This window comes from Microcaecilia unicolor, chromosome 7, assembly GCF_901765095.1.
Source record: "Microcaecilia unicolor chromosome 7, aMicUni1.1, whole genome shotgun sequence".
NCBI lineage: Eukaryota > Metazoa > Chordata > Amphibia > Gymnophiona > Siphonopidae > Microcaecilia > Microcaecilia unicolor.
Window position 1 is genome coordinate 110,598,274 of NC_044037.1, and position 13,874 is coordinate 110,612,147.

A 13,874-nucleotide genomic window follows, 5' to 3' on the forward strand; every position below is an offset into this window, starting at 1 on the left:
CTGCTTAAATCGCTTTGAATATTGACAACTTTGTTACTGTCTTTTCAAGACTAGTTCAACCTTTTCCCTAATGACTTAGGGGTGATTCTCAACCATAGGCTTTTTCCTCACATATTTTGGCTACAGTTGATCTCACAGGCTTGATCATGTCTCCTCAATTCCTGGGAGGGGTATAGTCCCTGCAGTAGGGACCAGAGAGCTGATGGCTGCATGTGGCCTTAAAGCTAAAGTAAATATTACCGTGACGGAAATAGCACCGTTCCTCCCTGTCCCTAGCTGTTGCAAAAATAGACCTCCAGCAACTGCCTAGCAGGTCATCCCATTTTATGTCCTTATCCCAGACTTCCACCCTCAGCTGCAGCTGTGGAGTCAGCAACAGCTCTCCAAAGTCCAGCTTTTCATTCCATCTAGGGTTGTTCTGGTTCATGATAGTTCTGGTCCGTCGCATCTTGGCACCAATAAATACCTTAACATAGCCGTCAGAGGGGTTTGGCCATGGATCACCCTTAAGGCCTTCTGATCGGTGGATGGTCACAGAGAAGCTGGATAGTCCTCTTCTTCTGGAACAACAGCTGCTAGTACTTTGGCTAGTTGGTTGACATTTACATTTGCACCTGGTATGCTGGCTAAACCATCCTCCAGTTGGGCAGCGCAGGCACTGCTGGGCCACAGCCCTCTTCAAGATGTAGTCAGTGATGGCTCTCTGGAGGTGCTTCCTGGTGGGCTCAGTGTCAGGAATTAGCTCATGAAGTGGCACCAGGGAATATGAGATGACGTCAGGTAGACTGCTTAAATTGCTGGCCCAGAACCTGAAAGATTCCTGTGTCTTGGAACTGGAGAAAAACAGGTCTGTGTGCAGACTGATGTCACCCCCAACCACCTCTATTCTCCTGTCAGAAAATCTGGCAGAGAAATTCCTCTTGGACAGGACATTCTGTTTGATTGTGTTACATCGTTGAGATGCAGATGTGCTGGATAACCCAAAGAGATTGATGGAAGCCTCCATCCCAAGGCATTCCTTGACTTCATGGTCAGACAGCTGGTCCAAGGAGATCTCACAGGTCCGAAGGGCTGTGACTGCACGGACTCGTCCCCCTAGCTCCACCTGCTGTATGTAATGGGTGCCATAGATATTAATCAGTGAGTCATATCGGGTGCGTGTTTGGTTATTATAGATTGTAGGGAGGGATCTCAGTCGCTCTACAAATTGAGGTTTCAAGGTTGGATGATCTCTTATATGATACCTGCAACAGAGAGAGAAAAGTGGTGTGTCATAGTATAGGAAACAACTTAAAGTCCAAATTTACCAAAAGTGGGGGTGATGCACTACTAAATATATAACCAAACCCACCCAGCACTTTATTCCTAAACACAATTAAGGTGCTGAACATGTATTCTATCTCACAGACCTCAGTAGCAACTTGTTTCACATTGAGAACTCATCAGTTGTCAAATAATCTTTTATATTTTTTAATGTATTCATGTATTTATCATCTAGTATCAAAAACTCTTTTTAAAATAGATCACATCTTTATGATATTACAAGCCACTATATGGACCCCAGCAAACATGGGCCATGTTTTGCCACTGCTGCATCAGGACTTTGGTCCTATGGCAAAACTTACAATTAAAAACTAATATGTAACATCCCAACTTCTTGTAAAAAATAATTACAATACAAACAGTACTTTAATAACTGCTGAAAATATTTGTGCCAAAAGTTTCCTTTGCACTGATCCATTCAAAATGGTGCCCTATGTCAAATGCTATCCTTTTAAATTTACCAATCGCCGGCGGAGTTTCACAACAGAGATAGCCAATCCATTTCTAGGTTCCGTCCCCTAGGGTAAATGATATCTAAATCATAAATCCAGTGCTGTTCATTTGAGAGGGACTATCAATCGAACAATGTATATGTATGGACCAGTAAGGACAGGTCATGAAGAAATGACTGTCAGAAAGCCTTCATACAGTCATCAGGAGACTCTGATTCCAATGAGAAGGAAGATGAGAGAGCAGGATCTACACATAACCATGTTTTTTTACCCAATCAGGGAGGAACAAATCATGGATGGGGTGCCAGGAAAGAGGGGTTCCAGGACCAAAAACAGAGCCCCCGGACCAGAAAGAGATGTGGTCAAGATCATCAGTAATTCAGTTGGGAGATACGGACTTGTCTGGTCACCAACTACTGCTTTTGCAATTGGGTTTAATTTTTGTCCTGACTGTTAAATATGATACTTTAAAAGTCCGCTTAGTGCTGTGTTGTTTCTTTCACAAATTACATTTGCATAAACACTTTGAAGGTGTGGAAGAAATGAGAGATGTTTCAGTTGTGAAAGTCAAATTTACTTGGGTACCCTCTGATGTCCCGGTCCCAGTGTTACGGTTTTCCAAAGTTTGGTTTTAAGTGATTTAACAAAATTAGAAGCAGACTTTATACATCAGAGGTCATGGTATAATATTACTTCTAAAGATAGAGATGAGTTGAATAAGTTCAGTCTCAATAGACAAATTATGATTTTGAAAGCAGATAAGGGGGGAGCCATGACTGTACAAACCACAGAATCATATTTGCTGGAAATTAGGATACAATTGGGAGATGAATATGTATATTGTAAATTATAGGCTGATCCTACCCAGCAACTACTACTACTACTACTACTACTATTTATCATTTCTATAGCGCCACCAGATGTACGCAGTGCTTTACAATTAAACATGAAGAGACAGTCTCTGCTCGAGAGAGTTTACAATCTAATTAGGACAGACGGACAGGACAAATAAGGGATGAGGATCAGGACAGACAGACAGGACACACAGGGCTAAGGGACTATTTAAAGTGAGGAAGATAAGATAGGAGTTATGACAGTGAAAAAGTTAGGAGTTAAAAGCAGTATCAAAAAGGTGGGCTTTTAGTCTGGATTTGAAGGTGGCCAGAGATGGAGCCTGACGTATCGGCTCAGGAAGTCTATTCCAGGCATATGGTGTGGCGAGATAGAAGGAATGGAGTCTGGAGTTAGCGGTGGAGGAGAAGGGTGCAGTTAAGAGAGATTTAGCTAGTGAGCGGGAGTGCCCAGGGAGGAGTGTAGGGAGAGATGAGAGTGGAGAGGTACTGAGGGGCTGCAGAGTGAATGCACTTATAGGTTAACAAGAGGAGTTTGAACTGTATTTGGAAACGGATAGGGAGCCAGTGAAGTGACTTGAGGAGAGGGCTAAAATGAGCATAGCGACTTTGGCAGAATATTAGTCGTGCAGCAGAATTTTGAACAGATTGAAGAGGAGAGAGGTGGCTAAGTAGGAGACCTGTGAGAAGCAAGTTGCAGTAGTCTAGGCGAGAGGTGATGAGAGTGTGGATGAGGGTTCTGGTAGCGTGCTCAGAAAGGAAAGGGTGAATTTTGGCGAGATTATAGAGAAAGAAACTACAGGTTTTAGCAGTCTGCTGAATATGTGCAGAGAAGGAGAGGGAGGAGTCAAAGATGACCCCAAGGTTACAAGCAGATGAGACAGGAAGGATGAGAGTGTTATCCACAGGAATAGAGAATGGGGGAAGGGGAGAGGTTGATTTAGGTGGAAAGATAAGAAGCTCAGTCTTGGTCATATTAAGTTTTAGGTGACTGTGAGACATCCAGGCAGTGATGTCAGACAGGCAGGCTGATACCTTAGCCTGGATTCCTGCTGAGATTTCTGGCATGGAGAGGTAGATCTGGGAGTCGTCAGCGTAGAGATGATACTGAAAACCATGGGAAGAGATCAGAGAACCGAGGGAAAAAGTATAGATGGAGAAAAGGAGAGGTCCCAGGACGGATCCCTGAGGTACGCCAACTGACAGTGGGATAGAGGAAGAGGAGGATCCACCACAGTATACATTAAAAGTACGCTGTGAGAGATAGGAAGAAAACCAGGAAAGAGCAGAGCCCTGAAATCCAAGTAAGGACAGCATGCCAAGGAGTAGGCTGTGATCGACAGTGTCAAAAGCAGCAGATAGATCGAGAAGGATGAGGATAGAATAGAGGCCTTTGGATTTGGCCAGGAACAGGTCATTGGAGACTTTAGTAAGCGCTGTTTCAGTTGAATGAAGGGGGCAAAAGCCAGATTGAAGTGGATCCAGAATCACTTGATGAAAGAAAGTTAAGGCAACGACAGTGAACAGCACGTTCGAGTATCTTGAAAAGGAAAGGGAGGAGGGAGATGGGACAATAGTTGGAAGGAGTGGTAGGGTCCAATGAAGGTTTTTTGAGGAGTGGTGTGACTACGGCATGTTTGAAGGCGTCGGGAACAGTCGCAGTGGAGAGTGAAAGATTGATGATATGATAGATAAAAGGGGTGACAGTGGGAGAGATAGTGCCGAGTAGATGAGTGGGAATGGGGTCGGTGGAGCAGATGGTTAGTTTTGAGGAGGAAAGAAGTTGTATAGTCTTCAGTGACATCAGAAAAGGAGGCAGGGGTTGGAAGGGTGGACCGAGGGAAGGAGGTGGTCTGGTTGTGAATTCAAGTTTAATCTTTTGAACCTTATCATGAAAGTATTCAGCCAGAGTCTGGGGGGAAAGTGAAGGGGGAGTTGGAGGAGAAGGCACCTTGAGGAGAGAGTTCAGTGTGGCAAAGAGACGTTGAGGGTTTTAGCCAATAGAAGTTGTCAGCTGGATGCAATAGCAACTTCAAGATCTAATGTTATCTTTTTTTTTTGTTACATTTGTACCACGTGCTTTCCCACTCATGGCAGGCTCAATGTGGCTTACATGGGGCAATGGAGGGTTAAGTGACTTGCCCAGAGTCACAAGGAGCTGCCTGTGCCTGAAGTGGGAATTGCACTCAGTTCCTCAGGACCAAAGTCCACCACCCTAACCACTAGGCCACTCCTTGGCTGGGTAAGGTGTTTTTGTCTAACATATTTACTTGTAAAGAAATGGCATTCTTAGGTGAGAAACATCGGCGAACTCCAAGAATTTACTTTGTACCTAAAAGATATAAGAGTGTGGTGGCTCCCCAGTCTGCCCAACTGTATCCCTAAGAAATTCTGTTTGTGGAAATGTTTTTTGAAACCTGCAGCTCTCAAGTGGCTTCATATATACCAGATACCACACAATTTCTAAATAATCTTCAGGGGATGCAGTTACAAACAGGGTCAATATTTGTCTCTTTAGATGTTAAATTGTACATTCCCCCCCCCCCCCCTTCCTCTTTCAAAATCATAATTTTTCTATTGTCTCTCAACTTATACAACTCCTCTCTATCCTTAGAAGTAATATTATACCATTACCGCTGATGTTTAAAGTATGCTTCTAATCACAGGGCAAAGCTTTGAATATCATTTGTTTAAATTTAGGTAAACAAGATGGGACTCAGAGAATTCCTACAGCATTTTTGATGGAATTAGCAAAATTGGACAGCACATGCGATTACTTTTGGTTCCAGGGTGATTTCTATGAGCAGCAATGGGGGTAGCTATGGAAGCTTCATTGGCTCCTTCTGTTGCTACTTTATATGTGTCAGCGTTTGAGGATAAATATATCTATCCCTCCCATTGGTACAAATTTATTCTGTTTTGGAAGAGATTTTTAGATGACATCTTTTTCATTTGGGAAGGAGGTAATGAGCAGTTAAATCAATTCTTAGGATGGACAAATAATTTAACTCCTCATTTACAGTTTACTTTAACATCAAGTAAAGAACAGTTGGATTTTTTGGATGTACGTATATACAAAGAAGGATAAGATATACACACCATTTTTATATATAGGAAAGAGGTAGCTATACATAGATTTCTTCATTATAGGAGTTTTCATCCATATAAATTAAAATTGAGTTTACCTATTAGTCAATTCTTAAATTCTTAAGAATTGATGTTGTATTTGTACATCAATGATAGATCTTGAACATCATGCTACAGAATTATTTAATAGATTCATACAGAGGGGTTATCCTAAGTCAGTTATTAAACAAGCTTATTTGAGAGCAAAATTTGCTCAGTGTGAAGCTCTCCTCCATTATAGAAATAATGACAGTAGGGATAGATTGGTAGCAGCATTTCCCTTTATGTCCCATGTATTCTTGGTGGTAGCTTTGATCTTTAAACAAGGGGATGTTTTATCATTACATCAGTGCTTCCAAGAGGGCCCTTTAATTGCTTATCAGCGGGGCGATCTTTGAGGGATGTTCTGTCATACACACATATAGATTTCAATTTGCATTTAAACATTGACAGACATCAGAAATATGGCAATTGTCAATGGTGTGATACTATGATAGAAGAGTTGGTTTGACATTTACTTTATTATGGTAGAACTATTGAGTCTAGGTCCAACGCCACTTGTGATTTGTCTAATATCATCTATGCAATTTTATGTCCTTGTAATTTATTACATATTGGTAGATGAAGTAGACTGATTAAGTTGAGACTCAGTGAGTATAAGTCTCATTTAGTACATGTGGAGGGGCATTTTCGAACGGGGATGCCCATCTCTAAGGGCGCCCACCTGTCAAAACGGCGCCGCAAAGGGGCGGGGCCAACTGTATTATCAAAACGAGATGGGCGCCCATCTTCATTTCGATAATACGGTTGGGGGCGCCCAAATCTCAACATTTAGGTCGACCTTAGAGATGGTCAACCTAAATGCTGAGATCGCCGACCTTAGAGATGGGCAACCTCGGTTTTTGCTGATAATGGAAACCGACATCACCCATCTAAAAAATGACCAAATCCAAGGCATTTGGTTGTGGGAGGAGCCAGCATTCTTAGTGCACTGGTCCCCCTCACATGCCAGGACACCAACCGGGCACTCTAGGGTGGCGCTGCAGTGGACTTCACAAATTGCTCCCAAGTCCATAGCTCCCTTACATTGGGTGCTGAGCCCCCCAATCCCCCCCAAATCCTACTCCCCCACAACTGTACACCACTACCATAGCCCTAAGGGGTGAAGGGGGCACCTACATGTAGGTACAGTGGGTTTGGGGGGGGTTTGGAGAGCTCAACATTTCCCACCACAAGTGTAACAGGTAGGGGGGATGGGCCTGGGTTCACCTGCCTGAGGTGCACTGCACCCACTAAAACTGCTCCAGGGACCTGCACACTGCTGCAATGAACCAGAGTGTGACATTTGAGGCTGGCATAGAGGCTGGCAAAAAAAGTTTTTAAAGTTGTTTTTTTGAGGGTGGGAGGGGGTTAGTGACCACTGGGGGAGTAAGGGGAAGTTATCCCCAATTCCCTCCGGTGGTCATCTGGTCAGTTCAGGCACCTTTTGGAGGCTTGGTCATGAAAAAAAGGGACCAAGTAAAGTCAGCCAAATGCTCGTCAGGGATGCCCTTCTTTTTCCATTATCATCCGAGGACGCCCATCTCTTAAGCACACCCCAGCACACTTTTGTCCCACCTTCGCTACACTGCTGACATGGCCCCGGGAACTTTGGTCATCCCTACGATGGACTGCAGTTGAGGGCGCCCAAAATCGGCTTTTGTTTATGCCGATTTGTGTCAGAAGATGGGCGCCCTTCTCTTTCGAAAATTCACCTCAAAGTGGTTAATGCCCCTATGGTGTCCCACTGGGTTCAAAAGGGTCATAATATAAATTGAAATGGGTTGGGAGGGAGGGAACATAGAGTTTCTCTTAAATCTAAAAGAACAGTGCTAGATTTTTGATTTAGATACCATTTACCCTAGGGAATTGAACCTAGAAGTGGATTGGCTATCTTTGTTGTAAAACTCTGCCAGCGATTGGTAGATGGGTCATGTGATAGATTTAAAAGGGTGGCGTTCAACATAGGGCACCATTTTGAATGGGTCAGTGCAAGGGAAACACTTTGGCACAAAGACATTTCAGCAATTAAGGTACTATTTATATTGTAATTATTGTTGGGATGTTACATATTAGTTTTTAATTGTATGTTTTGCCATAGGACCGAAGTCCTGATGCAGCAGTGGTGAAACATGGCCCATGTTTGCTGGGGTCTTTTATGATATTACAAACCTCTATAAGGACCCCAGCAAACATGGCCCATGTTTCACCACTGCTGCATCAGGACTTTGGTCCTATGGCAAAAAAAATGTTTACAAGATTTTTTGATGCAAGATAATAAATATGTAAATACATTGAAATATATAAAAGATTATTGGATCGATGAGGAGTTCAGCAAATCATAGAGCTATGTCTCTGTGCAAAATGAGTTGCTACCAAGGTCCATGAGACAGAATACATGTTCAGTACCTTAATTGTGTTTAGGATTAAAGCACCGGGTTTGCATACATATTTAATTGTATAGGAAATAACACCTTGTTTTGGCTTATTAATAAGTGTTTTATTCATAGCAAATCAGTACCATGAGTCAAGTGTCTTATGGGTTATCTTCAGCTGGTTAACTGATAGATGTCTTATGGTATGCTACTTTGATGTCTCAAGATAATGGGTCGTCTACAATCTAGAGCATATTTTAAATGATTAAGTACTACTAGGTCTCATAAAATCTTTGGAGCTAATATTATATTCTAGTTATTCAGTTAGCAGCTACTACTAACTAGATACGTGCTAGCAACAGGGATATTCAACTGCACTAACTGGAAATTGCCACTATGTCTTCTGACCACCTTGGCTATATCCAGGCAGTCCGTGGAAGGAGTTTGGGCAGAGCTGGAGGTAGCAGGTTACCAACCATATTCAGACCACTAACCAGATGACAAACTGGATTGTTAGGAGGCTGTTCCACGAATCTACCACCTTTTCTGTGAAGAAGTATTTTCTCAGGTTACGTCTGAATCTATCCCCTTTCACCTTCATCCTATGCCCTCTCATTCCAGAGCTTCCTTTCAATTGAGAGACTCATCTCCTGTGCATTTATGCTACATAGGAATTTAAACATCTCTATCATATCCCCCCTCTCCTGCTTTCTTCCAAAATATACATATTGAGATCTTTAAGTCTGTCCTCATACACTATATTACAAAGACCACTGACCATTTTAGTAGCCACCCTCTGGACTGATTCCATCCTGGTTATATCTTTTTGAAGGTGTGGTCTCCAGAATTGCACACAATATTCTAAATGAGATCTCACCAGAATCTTATACAGGGGTATCATCACCTCCTTTTCTAAAAGCTGTCCTAATTTAGGCCACTAATTAATGTTGCAGGTACCAGCACTGAATATTGTTCCGGCACCCGCGTAACTTTTAAAAATCTTTATAAAGTGCTGCCCCTCCCAGCCACCCCTCCTTCCTTCCCACTATTCCCTCAGCCCCCTAGTTTAAACCCATCTCCAACTTTGTTCCCTCCAACACCAATCCCTAACCCTGCCCCAGCATTCTAGGTAGGGCCCCCCTTGGGTGTATCTACTAATCCCTAGTGGTCCAGAGGGTCATTGGGGACAAGAGCACAGCCCCCTCACTCCTGCCCCTGGTGGCTGGCCTCACAAAATGACTGCGTGGTCCAGAGGGTCATTGGGGGCAAGAGCACAGCCCCCTCACTCCTGCCCCTGGTGGCCGGCCTCACAAAATGACTGCCACAACCTCTTGCAGCAGTTCGCCATACTTGTAGTACAGTGGTGCTGCCATGAGAGGTTGTGGCAGCTATTTTGTGAGGCCAGCCACGAGAGGCAGGAGCGATGGAAATGTGCTCCTACTTCCAATGACCTAGAGTGCTGGGGTTGGTGGGGGGCAACATTGCGAGGGGTTTTAAATGGTATGAGCTGGGGGGAGGGAGGGAAAGAAGGGGGGGCTCAGAGAGTGATTATAGCACTTTAGAATGATTTTTAAAGTTATGCTGGTCTTGGCCTGATATTCAGCCGGGACCCACATAACTGTCTTATGTAGCCCTGGCTGACTATTGGCCAGGCCCATATTAGCTCAGGCCAGGGGCATAAGCAGACCTCAATGTTTGGGGGATCTGGAGGCCAAAGTGGGGGACAATTTTACTAAAACCAAGCTGCACCTGACATGAGAGGAAGCAGGGCAGACAATGCGCAGAGAACAGCACTGGAGAAAGGCTTCAGCTGGCAGGGGTTGAGGACCCCCACCAGCCAAACCAGGGGCCATGGATCCAATGTGGGGGGGCTCAGGCCCCCTAGTCCCCCTGTAGCTACACCACTGGCTCAGGCAGCCTGCCTGCCCACATTTAGCCCCCAGTATTTAGTGCCACTGCCCAAACATGGCCCAGCACTGAATATTGGGGGCTAATTCAGCCGGTGACGGTCAGTGTTTAAAATAATGCTGACCGCTGTGGGCTGAATATCATGGAGAATGTCTTCATTACTCACAACCATAGTTCAGCAACCAAGGGATTCTGAGTCTACATTGTCAGTCTTCTTTCTTACAAGCACTCAACCCTGGAATTCTTTCAAGCATAAGCTTCAGACTTCTCATTCAGCATATAAGGTCTGAGCTAGGGCCATCCTTCTTCTCTGGAACTCTGCCAGGTACTATAGCCTAAGCCAGATCACCTTGTGAGGATCAACTACCTCAGGACCTCTGCAGGAGACCTCTGTCCTTGGGAGTCTCTCCTGCTCTACACTGACTCAGGACATTTTACTCCATCCTGGCATAGCCCCACCCCTCTGACTCAGCCTCTGAGATGGCTGTTTAACACCACCTGCTGTAAAGAGGCTCAACTGCATCATCAGTGAGGGAGTAATCTTGGGGACACCGGTCGCTACACCACTTCCTCCCTCACTTCCTCCTTCTCTCTTTCTCTCTCTTTCCCTCCATCCATTCCTAGTTAGCATCCCTTCTGTCTCTCTAGTCTCCTCTGACTGTCCAGCATCCCTTCTATCTCCCTAACATCTCCCTAAGTCTAACATCCTCCCTCTGTCTTCCTAGCTCCCCATGTCCAGCATTCCCTGATTCCTCTTCTCCCACATCCAGCATCCTCTCGATCTCCCTGCCCAGGTAGGTCCACATCCTTTTTCTGTGTCCCTATCCCCCATTCCCAGGTGATAAAGCATCTCCCCAATTTATGTCCTTCTCCCTGCAGGTGGTCCAGAATCCTCCATCTGTGTCTCTACTCCCCCCTCTACAGATGGTCCAGCATCTCTCTCTTCTGTGTATTTAATCCCTGTCCCGCAGCCCAATCATATCCAGCACCTGTCTCTTAACCCCCCCACACACATAGAAGTCAAGCATCTCTCCCATCTATGTCTCTATTTCAGTAGCATGACCTTTCAAAACACCCACTCCCCAGTCCAGTATTTCCTTTTCCCATTAGCTGACTCATCTCAGGTGCAAACCTGAAACAGCCACATTAACACTGAAAAGATACATGGGGCTTGTCTTTAGCGCATATGCCCTAATAGCAATCCCGGTTCTGCTCCCACAGATAGAGGAAATAGGAAGAATCTAAGAAAATATTCTTTCACAGAAAGAGTGGTAGATGTGTGGAATGGCCTCCCGGTGGAGGTCGTGGAGATGAAGACTGTGTCAGAATTTAAGAAAGCTTGGGACAGGCACATATGATCCCTTAGGAAAAGGAGGAGTTAGTGGATACTGAAGAAGGGCAAACTGGATGGGCCATTTGGCCCTTATCTACCATCATGTTTCTATGTTTCTGTATAGGAAGTCTACATTAGAGATGGCTGGACCACCATTACTGTCAGGGTAAATGTTCTGAAGACAGGCCCTGGATATCTTTTAAATGTTTATGTGGCTGTTTTAGGTTTGGACCCATTATGCCTTAGCTGGTGGAAATTGAAGGAGTGCCGTTGCAGCAGAGAGCTGCCCCAGAGCTCTATGGCAGTAGGCAGAACAGTAAGACTTAGTGGTGTAGCCAATGGTGGGCCCAGGCCCACCCACTTTGGGCTCAGGCCCATCTAGTAGCAGCACACCTATGGCTGGCAGGGATCCCCAAGCCCCACCAGCCGAAAACTCCCAACAATTCTCCCTCCTGCATACCTTGTAAATAGCAGATCTTCGCCTGCAGTGAGCAGCGACTGATACGTACTGCTCACACCGGCCCCACAGCCTTCCCTCTGATGTATTCCCACCTATGCAGAAACAGAAAGTTGCATCAGATGGAAGGCTGTGGGGCCAACATAAGCAGTGTGTATTAGTTGCTGCCTGTGAAAATCTGCTATTTAAAAGGTATGCAAGGGGGGGGGGGGATGTTTGAGAGACCATATGGCATGCAGGCAAGAGAGAGAGAGAGAGAGAGACCAAATCACTTGTAGAACAAGGCGGAGTTCTTCTGCCCACCCATCTTGGGCCCAGGCCCACCCAAAACTGGGTGTCTGGCTATGCCCCTGTTAAGACTTACATTGACCAGTTTTCTGTCTTGCCAATCACCAGCCTTCTATTTTTAAAAAATGACTAGTTGGCAACCCAGTTTGGTGGTCAATGTGAGTCAGTTCATGAAGGGGAAGGAGAAGAGGGAGTGAGGACATCATAGAATAGGGCTTCCTAGATCTGTTCTGATGATTCCACATCCACTTGGGTTTTTAGGATGTCCACACTGAATATGCATGAGATAGATCTGCATGCCCCAGAGAGGCTATTCAGATCTGCACCAAACCGATGCAAAAGAAAGTAGACTCCAACCAAAATACTTCAAAGACAATTCTTTATTAAAAGCAAGTACCCAACATGGTCCACGTTTCACCCACTCAGGGCTGCCTCTGGGGTATAAACACAAATGGGAGTGCTAAGAACCCTACTTCCCAAATTGGCTATGATAATGCTGAGCAGTACAAAGCTAGCACAGCATGACCACAGAAATTTCTCATTGCAAGTGGCAAGTACCACGTCGGGTACTTCTTTTTAATAAAGAATTGTCTTTGAAGCATTTCATTTGAGATAGATCTGCATGCACTGCCTCTACTGTATGAAAATTTATCTCATCCATATTCATTGTGAACATCTTCAAAACCTGTCTGACTGTGAGTCCCCTAGCACAGGTTTGAGAAGCCTAGCAGCACCGGGGGGTGGTAGCTAGTGGGAAAACTGCCACCAGACCAATTAATTGTTTGCCTCTGAAGGAAGGGCTGCTAAACCAAAGGGGGAAAACAACAGTACTGGCAAGAAAGAGACTGCCTCCTTCCACTCCCAGCCAAAGGTCTATTCATTCTGTGCACAAAATCTAAAACTCTGCATTGCACAGTTGTGCAGATTTTGCCAGGAGTCAAGATTGGATGGCTTTTCCTACCTGTACTGTTTGCAGACTATTTCCTGAGTCACAAAACTGAACCTGTCTTGTGTGGATTTCTTCATGGCAAACTGGGAGAGTTGGGATTGACTTCCAGCCACGACAACATTTATTGATACCTTCTTCTTCACTCCTAGACCAACAGTCCAGTCATTTTGGATGCTAGAACTGAAGGCCTCAGCCAGGTCCGTGCTGGACTCATAAAGGACACTGGCCAAATTGATAGAGCACTTGGGGAAGACCTGCCAGCCCCCTATAGCTTGTGGCAGCCACTGACGCTGACCACCTAGCAGTGGGTTGCGGCAGAGGATGCAGGTACTATTGGCAGAGTTCTCAACATCGTCCATAGAGATGATATAAGCACCTTTCCTCTTCAGGGTGGTCACATCAAAGCCTTCTCCTGCTAGGTTATACCCTGGTATAGTATTGGTTCTCCAGCATTCTTCCAGTGTGGCCTCTCTACACTGTCCATGGACAACTGGGAAGAACAGTTGGGAGGCAAAGAAGAAGAAAGTCCACTGAAGAAGAATCAGCATGATGTCTGCACAAAGGGAAAAGCAGGAGATGAGAGGAAAGTTTGTTGCTCTGTGAAGAATAGAAGAAATACATTTCTACTGACAATGTAAATTGATTGTATGTCAAAATCTTTTAGTGGTCAACTTTCAAAGTGTGTATATGTAAAGTATGTGGACACTTTAAATTAGTTTTCAAACAGAAAAATTTCCCTTTGAAAACTGAGTGAGGAAATGTAAATGCACAAA

At 44.7% G+C, this 13,874-nt stretch overlaps 1 protein-coding gene across 1 annotated transcript; it reads right to left on the reverse strand.

Moving 5' to 3' along the window:
* Positions 1–154: 154 nt before the first annotated feature.
* LOC115475064 (perforin-1-like) lies at positions 155–13,649 on the reverse strand. The gene is made up of 2 exons (XM_030210803.1): positions 13,114–13,649; positions 155–1,244 (listed from the first exon to the last, which is right to left on the reverse strand). Exons 1-2 carry the CDS (start codon positions 13,647–13,649, stop codon positions 155–157), a joined length of 1,626 nt encoding a protein of 541 aa, XP_030066663.1.
* Positions 13,650–13,874: the final 225 nt, after the last annotated feature.

Coding starts and splice junctions, on each gene's coding strand:
- LOC115475064 (XM_030210803.1), bottom strand. CDS start 13,649: ATGCTGATTCTTCTTCAGTGGACTTTCTTCTTCTTTGCCTCCCAACTG. Junction 1,245..13,113: donor ATAGTCTGCAAACAGTACAG/GTAGGAAAAGCC, acceptor TCTCTGTTGCAG/GTATCATATAAGAGATCATC.